This window comes from Lonchura striata, chromosome 3 (assembly GCF_050655825.1).
Source record: "Lonchura striata isolate lonStrDom1 chromosome 3, ASM5065582v1, whole genome shotgun sequence".
Taxonomy (NCBI): Eukaryota; Metazoa; Chordata; class Aves; order Passeriformes; family Estrildidae; genus Lonchura; species Lonchura striata.
In genome coordinates, this window is record NC_140705.1 from 23,484,503 (window position 1) to 23,496,531 (window position 12,029).

General features: G+C 37.2%; 1 protein-coding gene across 2 annotated transcripts in view; it reads left to right on the plus strand.

Annotated features, from left to right (window-relative positions):
• AGPAT5 (1-acylglycerol-3-phosphate O-acyltransferase 5) overlaps positions 1–12,029 on the plus strand; it is a 53,946-nt gene that overhangs the window by 19,065 nt on the left and 22,852 nt on the right. Inside the window, exons 4-5 of one of the 2 annotated variants that reach the window (XM_021551255.3) lie at positions 190–279; positions 7,661–7,751. In XM_021551255.3, the coding sequence (XP_021406930.1) occupies positions 190–279; positions 7,661–7,751 (181 nt within the window). The remainder of the gene's footprint in view (positions 1–189; positions 280–7,660; positions 7,752–12,029) is intronic. The other variant, XM_085574602.1, reaches the window with a different exon arrangement.

Genomic DNA, 12,029 nt, shown 5'->3' on the forward strand with positions numbered 1-12,029 from the left:
CAAATATAAAATTAGTTTCACGTGTTTTTGCAATAGGAGAAAATGTCTTGTAGGCAATTTGCAGTGTGAGTCATAAAGGTGACTTGTCATTGTCTCTTGTTTGTTCTTTGATCAGCTATTTTACATTAAACTGCTTAAATACTTTCCCTTACTTACTTAAATGCTTTCCCTTTTTTTTCTCTCTGATAGCATGGAGGAGTCTATGTAAAAAGAAGTGCCAAATTCAATGAGAAAGAAATGAGAGAGAAGTTGCGGGCCCAGATGAAAGCTGAGACTCCAGTAAGCTTATACCTTCCTTCTCATTTCTTTGACTTTTTTAATGGCAAAGGCTTGTTGGAGAAAAGAGCCATGCCCGATATCCACAAACTACTAAGATGGTAATCATGGATTTGTTTTCTTTCTGTGTTTTTACAGTTACTTTCTGTGATTAGAGTGATACCTCTAATTAAACTGAGGAAAGTTTGACTGGCTCTTTATGACTGACAGGAACTTTGTGGTCCTCTCTGTAGAGGGCAAGGCGGATCTGGAATTAGAGCATGAACTATAGTACCTTTCTTGAGAAACCTCTATTTCAAAAGAGAAACACTGTTTCAAAAGACAACATTTTAACTACTGTGTGCTTGTCAGAGACTGATACACTCGACTTCTAGAAGTCAAGAACCTTTCCTACCAAATGTTAATTAGTCATCACAATGATCAATCATTTTTAATGACAGTGGCATCTTAGAATTGAATAACTTTGTCTGCTATGCCTGGAGGAGGGAAAAAAACCCAAAACAAACTCTTGATAATTTTCTATTTGAAGAATGACTGTTACTGCCAAGTGACTTTTCTCATGACTCCCTGTATGGTTTGTGGCTCAGTGGTTAGAATCACTGTGCTTTGCTTCCATTACTTGCTTTGCATTAAATTTTTTTTCTTCCTTTTTGGCCAAGCTAAAAGAAAACAACTAAGCAAGCCTTGATATAGAACAGTAAACTTCCATTTTATTTAAAATTGTGTTATTAGGACTTAGACTTCCCATATTGTCAAAACTTTTGTAAGTGAGACTTAGGTAAAAAGAGTTCATGGGTTGTTTTGACATTCATAATAGTATTTTCTTTTCTTATTTGGAGATAGTGAGTTTATGTTTGTGCATGTGTCTCTGTTGAAAAAATAAATTGACCTTGTGCTTACTGAGAGGCGTGAGTAGTGTCCCTATTTCAGACAATGCTCAAATTCATTTTGTCTTCAAAAAATAATTTAACTTTTTTTTGTTGTTTTAATTAAGAAAGGAAAGTTAAAATTGTTAGCATATAAGTTAGGTCAGAAATACATTACAACAGCTAAACAGTATGTAGTCAAAGATGTCTATGCAGAAGATGGGCATGTTCAGTGATGGCAACCTGCACCCTCATTACTAGGGAAGGTCCTGGGATGGAAAGAGGTTGGGTTGTGTTGCTTCATTATTTGCCATATGTCAGTAGTAAAGATTCTACTTGCTGTAACGTGAGGTGTAAGGGAATAAGCAAAGGCTGCTTGCAGGATGTATGAAACATTCTTGTAGTCATCCCACTAAGCAATTCTTCCCCCTGCAGAGTGCTGATTAAGTTCATTTTAGTTAGTCTGGATGAAATAAACCAGCAAGGTGTTTTCCAGCATAGGCCCATGGATTTCTTGCTAGCTAAAAAGACAGGTACTGCTTGAGTCTGGCTTTCTGGCTTCCCTCTGCACCCCCTAAAAAGTCAGGGTTTGTTGTTATTATAAGGTTTACATTGTGGTGAGAGTCTTAATTTGAAATCTGTATTAAATTAATCTCCTTTAGAAAAATGTGTATTTTTCTTTTAATACAATCTTGAGAAGATGTGCCTAGAAATTAGTCTCATTTTGTCCTTGGAAACCTGCAAATGGTGTTCAGCTTTGCTGCAGTGTGTCATTTTAGCACAGTTGGAATACAAGGAGAGGTTTAAGCAGAAAGCTTTTCTTTAAAGATAACAACTGATGTGGGCTCTGCTTTTCATGGGGTTAGTAAGTGAAATAAATCCAGAAGTCTTTGTTTGTGGAATAATCTTTCTTCTCCCTCCTGAGTTGTGTGTAGATTGAAAGCCTATACCTAGTCTATCAGTGTTAATGCCTAATAAATATGGGACCACTTGAGTACACTGCTGTTAGCTCTCTGGGAGTTTGGTGGTGTTGGAAATGACCACAGAACCTGGATGTGGATACCAGGGCCATTTGCCTCATATTATCAGGTGTTTCAGTATAGAAGAGAAATAAGACCTGCAGAAATTAATTGTTTAAAGTCTCTCAGTCAAACTCTATAGGGAGTGACACTTAAATTTACAAAATCAAAGTTCTTAAAAGCCTATTTATTGAGGCAAATGTTTGCATCTGCAGGGGTAAAAAGACACAGACCATTGAGCTGTCATTTGAGGGAAGACTAAATGTCTTATAGCCCACTTTATCTGAGAATTTAAATGTAGATGCTCTTAAATGGCCTTTAACCTACAGTAACTACTGTGAGAAGAACATGATAGCCTGTGTCCTTATTGCATTATTCATGCAGTTCTGTAACTTAGCATGACATTTACAAGCAACCATATTGCTTTTAAAATGAAGAAATTTTGATCAAGTATGCCCTGAATTTATCAGCTTCATGCAAAAAGAACTAATCTATGATTCTGGAATTTTCATGTGCTGTATGGTACAGCTCAGGGTGGACTTTCTCAGTTTGGTGGGCAACTGGTGTAGCTTAGTCATTCTGTGTGTACATGGTAGAGTTCTTTCTTTAATGTAGTGCTAGAGATCAGCTGGCCTTTCAGCTGCTCAGGAAAGATTTATATACCAATAAAGAAGAGATGGACAGGAATCTGTGTTAAGGGTCACATCGTTATTTACAGTTTCTCTCCACGTACAATTTAAACAGAAGAATCCAGATGATTAATGTTCAGTCTGTCTGGAGCCATTCCTTTTCCCATTAAGAAATTGAAGATGTGTAGTAAGACAGAACCAGTCTTTTGTTCTCTTTAGCATAGCAAGCTCTTTACTGCTTTACTGTGGACCTTTTGTTTTGTTTTTTGGGGTTTTTTTTGGGGTTTTTTTTTTCAGTTTTTTGGGTTTTTTTTAAGTTATGACAAGTAAATTTGAGTTAAAACCGGCAGACAAAGTAAAGCTGCTTCTTGGCCTCTTACATGCCCAGTATAACCTGATCAGTGCTCTGGTATGCCTCCTTTTGTGTAGACAATGGTGGACTGTGTGATTCTCCTTGCTCACCTTGTCTTCTGACTTCATCCACCTGTCTGCTATACAGCCCCTTTTCCTGCCATCAGGTTTGCAGCTGGTCCAAGCCTCTTCCCAGATGCAACGCAACAGTGTCAGACAGGCACAAAGCTGATAGCAGACTGAAACACTGTTGCACCTGTATTTTCTTAGTGGTGATCTTGAACTAGTATATTTTCTTAGTTATTTCTGGAATTCACTTTGCTTTTCAAACTCTCATTGAATTATATGCTTAAATGGTGCATTGTTGGGACTTTTGTTGATAAAATTCACTCAAGATGGTGTGATTTGGTTTAAAACTCCGTAAAGTTTGACTGATTGCTAACAAATTGCAATCTTATGTCTTGTGAGAGTAGAAACTGTCACAGTGTTTAAAGAACACTTTTGTGTTAATGTTGTTTTAATGTAAGCCATAGATGAATGTAAGCCAAATGAATGGGTATCCAGCTGTTACTTGATATGCTAATCTACTTGATTTATAAAGAAAGTTAACTCTTCTGAACAGCAGACTTCCATTTGATAAGTGAAAATGTCACTTCTATTTTTTAATCATGCATCGAGAGTAGGAAATCTTCATTCTGAGATGTGGGATTTAACTCCGTACAACCAATATTTAGCTGATTACTATGCGTTTTGGTTTTGTCATTCATTCAGTCATAGAATAAATCATTGCCATAGGAAGAAATGTTAATCAAATAATAAAAACATAGAGGGTTACAGACACATTAATACAATTGCTATGAGGTTTCATGTAATAATTTTGTGATATAGTTACTAATTTGCAAATCCCTGACAACTGTAAATCACAGATGTCCTTGCCTGCTTTTCCCACATCACCTTTTGTATTTTGTTTCAATGATACCAGATAGGTTTTCTCATACTGTATGCTTTTCAGTTATTGATCTGAGTGGTAATGATTCTCATCCAATTCACTAAAAGCATACTTTCTAGGCAGTGGTCTAAATGGATGCAGATATGAATCTGTCTAGCTCTCAGGATACAATAGCAGTAATAATATTATAACTAAGTAAGTGCATTGTTTAAGACAATTTTGAATTTCGTAAATTAAAATATTTGTTTTCCCTTTTTGACATGAGAACAGCATGATAGCTTTAGTCAGTAGTTACCACTTCTTCATGCCCTATGTTCTTCTACAGAGTAGCATCTACTCACTCCAGTATGTTCTCCAAAGCCCTTGGCCACCTTTTCTTGCTGTATGTTTATGGTTGTTCTGTATTCCAGGGACTCATGTGTCACTCACTTTGCTGCTTTCCCTTCCTCCATCCATACCTCAATTTGTGGCACTCTGATTTATATCAGGGACTCCCTCAGCTGCCCTATCCCCTGTCTGGAAGCACGATCCCCCCTTAGTGCCACTGCTCTTTCTGTTTTCCTGTGAGACCCCAACAGTGCTGGGAAAATGAAGCATTGCTCTTTGGGAGCAGTTACCATTCTCCAGTTACCATCTTCCATTCCTTTAATTTGTGGGTTGTGACAAGTGCACTGACATTGCACTGGGGACTCTTCAGGTAGCCCCTGACTGGCAAAATGCAAAAGACTTGTATCTTTTTGATTTTTTGGCTCCAACAAGAATCAGTAGGGTTCTACTAAATTAATTCTGATCCACTCCTTGAAGCTTTCAAATTGATGAGAGATACCAAGTTTATTGACACCCACCTGTTCCACAGAAGGAATGAAAGTACCACATACCTGAGCATAGGGACCTATTTCTTGGTTTAAAATTGGTGTCTTAATGAATCAGGAACTGTGGTAATTCAAAACTGTCTCTGCTGTTTTGAACATGATGACTGTATTTTGCAGCAATAAAGTGTGTAACTTTTATGTAGCTAATTGCCCTAATTGAAAAATCTGTATTAAAAATGGCCTAAACTGCAGCTAGTGTTTTGAGGCAATTAAAATGTTTCTACAAGTTCTTATTCCAAGTTCAGGGAAGCTCATTTAGTTACTAAAATCTTAGAGATTTGTAGTTCTTACTGTCTTTTGAACTTCTGCTGCCCATGGTGGGAGAAAAGCCAGTCGTACAAGTGGTTCTGACACTTGCAGGATATCTTTGTCTTGTGCAGCACTGTATGTGAGTATAAGTAGGTAATCTATTTACATTCATGAATTCTACTCTTAAAACAGTCCTGATGAGCTATATAGTAGGTTATTATATGCTGAATTTAAAGCAAAAGCCACTTCTCTTTCTTGTTGGCATGCTTTCAACTCGGAGATATTCAGATCAACAAACCTGTTTGTCTGCTTGTGTTGTAGAGGTTTACTAATAAGTAAAATACAATTTCAGTCCCTGGTTTGTGTTAAACACATAGGACTGGAGTAAGTAGATACTGTTCCCTGTTGTGCAACCTGCTTTGGGGGTGATTATCTGAGTTGAAGACCAGTAACAATGTTGCCTGCTTTTAAGTGCTAACTATGTACCAAGAATGGTATTCCTGTCCTGTGTGCTTCACTTCCTTTGCTCTATAACCTCTTGCAGTCGCTGTATTACCCTTTAGAGCTGAGCAATGCAGTCTTTAATGGGGGTGGAACTGGAACAGCTCATCTTGAAGTACCATTGTAAGCATCCAAATTACAAGTTTTGCACATAAGCACATATATGAAAAGAAAGAAAAATGCATATGGATTTGAATATTATGTCCTTTCCAGCTACCTCTGAAATATTTTACTTAGTCACTTAAATATCTCAACATTATACTTCATATATGAAATGTATAGATGACTGGGGGAAGTGTGAACTACATCTTGGTCTAAGGATTCCTGTACTTGTCCCTATATTTATGCTACAGTTATATATGAAAAAGTAAGCACCTTGACTCTTAAACCCATTTTCTTTTGTTGCCTCACCACCAAATCAATATGCATCTTGGATTTCTGCGGGTCCTTGAACATTCTTGAGCTTCACCTGCCTCTGCAGTCTGCCAGTTTCCCTCAAATATACTGTGACGAGTACAGCCTTTCTCCTAGCTCTCTTTACTCTACTGATACTGGTTTTACTATTTTTTATGTTTATTTTATTTTTTTTCCCTGTCAGGGTCTAGGGTATGTATTCAGCTCTCCTTTTTCTTGGTCTCCAGCTGGCTTCTCTGGTTGGCACATTTCCTAGATTTCTTCCCACCTCTGCATTTTAGTGCATCTTTCAACCTTCCTCACTGTGGGGTGATTCTGGAGAGGTCATTTGCTGGGGCTTGTCTTTTGGCACTCAGCCCTTTCTTTAGCTGTTCCACAATCATTAAGTGCAAATACCAGCATACTCTGATGTTTTTGCATTCCTGTGTGTCTCTTTTTGAATTTTTATTTAACTTTGCATCTTTATGTGCTGTGCACTCCCAATTATCAAAGTCTTTGTCTAATCACTGACAATATTCCTTGGACTGTTTTGTAATTCCATTATCTTGTTTTCTTTCAAATGTTTATTGAGACTGCTTTCTGCAAAGTTAATAAATTCAGTATTTACAGTAGATATTTTACAATGAATGTGTCATGTTCAGCTGTGCAGCAGTTATTTATGACCATAGTTGCTTCTGCAGATGAGTCTTCAATATGAAATTTTCAATGTTTAAGTGATGTTTTGCATCAGCTTTGTTTGTAGGAGATATGCAAGGCACACACGCAAAAAGAAAAAAAACCAAAACCCCTCTGGTCTGTTTCAAAAGAAAATGGAAAATTGTCAAATTTGACTCTTCCTATTTGGGTACATAATCTGCAGATAGGCAGATACTTAGGCAGTCTTTACCTGTGTAGTGATTTGAGAACCCATAGATTTGGTGCTAAACAGGCAAGCAAATTAATTTACTTGGGAAATCTAACCTTGCAGACATGCATGCTTAAAGGAGTGTGACTTTAAAGTTCAAATTACGCTAATTTGAGTTCCTAATATATTTAATATCCAATTTAGTGAGAGACATAAAAGGCACCCAAGATCTATCATAATTTCAATTAATAGTATTTCTAAAACTGAATGAGTTATTGTATATTTCAGTATAAGGAAAGACTAGGGGCAAGATCACTATTAAAAAAAACTGGTCACTTTGTGATTTATATGTTTTTGTTTTCAAAATCTCTTAAAACTGATATTTTTGTTGATATCAGCTGCTTCTGACTTGCTGCCTTCTGTTGACACATGCTGTCTCCCTTCCTAAATCACATGGAGTATATTCTATGGTGTATTTTCAAAGGAAATTATTTTGAACCTTGAACAGTAAGTTTCTTAGAGCTAAGAAATTTTAGCTCAAGTATTCTGATTTTCTTTTGATCCTTACAATAGTCAATGGTGTGAGCTAAATAGAATATGGACCTATAAAGTGTTGATATTTCTTTAAAAACAGTCAGTATACATTCATTATAAGAACTTGCCTGTTTTGTTTCTTTTTTAATTCCACAGATGTATTTAGTGATTTTTCCAGAGGGGACTCGTTACAATCCAGAAATACCAAAAGTCATTGCGGATAGTCAATCATTTGCTGAAAAGGAAGGTAAGCAAAAAAAATTTTGAAAGAATTCTTTTGGTTTTGTGCTAACATATATTATATAAAATTGTTATATAATATGAAGATCATCTCACCTTAACTGGACTTTTAAACCTGCATGATTGGTGTTTAAAGGTTTAGAATAGTACAAACTCCTGTTTTTATTACAGAGTAAGATTAAAGCAGTTCATATACAGACATTTCATGCATTTTACAATGTACAATAGTAACCATACTCCAGAAGGCTCGCTATAGTTTCTACCTATAGCTTTTGTATTTGCTTGTTTTCTTTCTCCTTAAGGTTGTAAGAATTGCCTACACTGATTCAGGGCACTGATCTGTCTAAGTTGATATTGTAACTCCAATTACAATTGTTAGTAAATATAAAGAATATTTTGCATAAAGCTTGTGGTGTCTTAAAGAAAACAGTCTTCCATCATTTCACTTTTCATTAGTGTTAGTACTCCTATGGCATTTTGGTTTTCTTCGTCTCTCACCTTCCAGTCTCACTGTTCCATGGTTGAACTTTATTCTGGAGTTGCTTTGATTGTTGACATTGTCACTATAATACAGATGGAATTACTTCATCTTTGGAAAGGTTTGCAAAAAATCCAAGAGTCCCAAGATTTTTCATATTTTCTCACATTATATGCATGTAAACTTTAAATCCAACAGTTCAGTGAACGTGTTTCCTGATCTTGTTTTTTCCTGTTGACCAAAAGTGAAATAATTCACTCTAAAAGTAAACAAAGAATAACAAACAGGTCTGGTAAATTAATCTCTGTGACACACACAGTGAAATGAATTCACAAGTCTGTGAATCAGCCTGTTGATATAATCAAGCTATTAAGTATTGTTAACTCTTGTCCAAAAGGATATATGCCTTTCTTCTCCTTGGGAAGAATGGAATTTGTTTGCGTGTATGAGCAGGAGAGTTGCAGTCATAATGTATTTGTTCATAGCTTCAGTTTCCTGTCGGAAATGAAAGGCAAATGTTTCATTTGGGTTGGTGGTTCTTTGAGAGTTCAGAGGGAGGGGTTGTTTGATAGGGTTTTTCTTCCTTGCCTTCTTTTTCAGGGAAAAGGCTCTCATTTTTTTACTATTATTTTATTTCACCTTTTAATTGCATCTCTGTAGAATGCAAAACACTAAAACACTGTGTTTGTGCTTTCCAAGCACCTGTTTGTTTCTTCCAACGGTTCTCTTCCCAGTAGTGGTCTGTTTTTATTTTACAACAATTACTCCTTTTAAAAAAATCTCACAACAAATAATTATTAAACAAGAAGTATCTCCATTTCTCTTTCAGAATCCTCTTGATCTCCTTCTCCACACTGCTAAATTCTTTTGTTGTTGGCCTTTGCCACAATTTTAGGTGGGGAGGATGGGAAGCAGTCTGTGCTCCCCTGGGGCCCTGCTCACCTGCATATCCACACAGATGCAGATGCTCACGGGAACTGGAGCATTCCTCGTGCAAGTGTGTTGAGAAGCAGGGGCCGACACTGAGAGCTGAACCAGGCTGCTCCGAAGGCTGAGCCTTGAGCTCGTGCCAGTCCAGGGCACATCCCAGTATGCTGGGAGCTGTGGGGATGGGGAGCTCCACGTGGCTGCTGGCAGGATGTGATTCCTGCTGCCCAGGTCCCACCTGCTGCTGTGCAGTGCTGCTGGCCCTGGCCTGTGGCTTGCCCTCAGCAACTCTGATGTGCCCACGGTGCTGGCTGGGTGCTGGGGCTGCAGCGTGGGAGCCACGGCAGGGCAGGCTGAGCGGTGGCCGTGCTCCCTGGGAGCGCTGCTACGGGACACTGCTGAGCTCCAGCAAAAACACCTTGCCATGCTTGTCCAAAGGATCCGGGAGACTTCTGACCTCCTACAGCTTTAGGTAGGGTAGTAACACGCAGTAGTTCTGGCAGCCATAGGAATGAGGAGGACATACTATAACCTACAGTTTAAGTAAAATTGCACTTCATTCTTTGTGTGGGTATAATGAAGTCTAAGAATTTTGTCTTGTCATCTTAGTATATTTGTTACAGAGCACGGTGCTTCAGTGTGGGCATTACCAACATGTAGGGGAATTTGTTTGCTTGTTTTGTACCTTGAAATGATTTTTCCCTACATTTTTGCTCAATTTTATATTGAGAAAATACTGCAAGTATAATACTGGGAAAAGTGGTTAAATTAAGAAGAGTTAAACTAGAAACCAATGTTAGAAGCAGAGCTATTACCCCCAAAGATAACAAAGCTATTCCTAGAGCATGAGCATATCTCAATGTTTATGATGCTGTCTAAAATACTGGTTTTGACATTAGTCTGTGTATATGTTTTAGTAGTTTTGCAGAGAGGAAGTATAAAAAGCCTTTTTTACTCTGTGAGCTGCATCCTCTTCTAGAGAAGTTTCATTGGTTTAGGCAGAATTCTTGGGCTGAACTTAATTACCTGCTCTTAGTGGGACCAATTGATGAGCTGCATCTCATATCTTGGTGTTCTTTTTAAGTTTTGCATACAGTTACTGGTTCTTTACAGTTGGTTCTAGGACCAGTTCAACAAAAAGAAATTTTAAATTAATTTTTAAGAAGCTGATATTGACATAAAATGAAGTATTGTGACGTTGCTGATTTCAACTATTATGTCTTCACTCACTGATATGAATATTTAAATAAATCTTAACTGTCTATGAATAGAATGGAAGGATATCAAGCAGCAAAACATTGTAAGCTTTAAGCTCTTGAAAGAGAGGCAACACTTAAAAATAATTCACGTTACAGTTTGTTTTGCCATAGGGCTTGAGTTCTACACAAAATCTCGATTTCTGACAAGAGCACATGGTTTTCTTCTTTATGCAACAATCAAATCAAACACACAGGGTGGGTCTATATTAAGTTCTGCCCACTGAATTGAATTCAGTCAGAATTAGCAACAGAAAGGTGCTTATTTCCAGGAATACTGATTTTGTGGTGATGAACTGAGAATGTAGCCATCTAAGAGCAATGGTAGTACCTCTGAAAACTGAAGGATTACTGACAGCTTTTACAAGTGGCAAGTTTTTTTACAAGTTTTTTACAATATTCCCCTCAGATCAGCTTCTTACCTGGGATAGAAGGTAAACTCAAAATATGTTTGTTTGATTGTACTGGGAAAGAAACTTATTGATATTTAAAAATGAAACCAAAAGTCTTTAAAACTAAGTTGTTTGGTTATTTGTAGTAAGATTGATGCAGCAGTTAATCATAGAACAAGTTTAATTTTGTGAAGTTAAGAGAATCAATCTAGTATTTATATTTTTTGCCCAAAATAACAATATTTGCAGGGATTTTACAGCTACAACAAGCCACATAAGCCATGTGTTGCCAGAATATCAGACATAGATGTGTGTTAGGTTTTCTCATTTTTGGTGGAGGCTTCCAAGCTAAGGGGCATGTGTGCCCTGTAGCTGGATTTGAGCCTGATACACCTCTTTGTCCTCTCCTGGCACAAAGTAGTTCCTTGGGTGAGATGACTCCAGCAATTGCTACCAGGATGGGCATTCCCTCCATGTTTCAGTATGTTTAGTGACTTCCATGATTCTAATGGTGCATCTTGTAACATTCCCATAATCAAATATTTCTTCCTCTGCTGTCTCAAAGAACTAAGGATATAATGGCATGGGTTTTTCCCCTTGTCTTCTGAGCGTTTGCATTCCAGTTTCCAGTATTTAAGTATATAGTCATTAGTCAAGTTTACTTTTGTTTTCCATTGTGTGGGAGTAGTCAACCAACATGGTTCCTGTCTTCAAAGTCTGATGCAGTCACTCAGCTTACATACTGGTGATACCTTTCAGGCTCTGTTGCATGGGTTTAGGCATCTTAAAAGTATAGGACTTCTTCCCCACTAATCAGTGATCTTGAGTTGCTGAGTCCAGTCTTAATATGTAGGTGGCACTCATATTTTCACTGGGATTTAACTAAGCTTGTCATAATAATAGAAGTGGTAATTTTTATTGGATCTATTTAATTCAAACTGGAAATCTTTTAAGACTGGGTCTTTTTAATGATATTGGACTATAGATAAAAATGTTTATAAACCCCACAATATACATTTTAATTATTTTTATGGTAGCTTCTGGTATGAAATTTATTTCATTTGTATATAGCCAAAATATCTATATGTGGGTTTCTTATAATTTTGTAGTAGTCAGTCATAGAATCATAGAATATGCTGTGTTGGAAATTACCCATCAGGATCATTGGGTCTGAATCGTGGCCCTGCACAGAATATCCCAAACACCACAAATTTCTTTGGTTTAGTAGAATA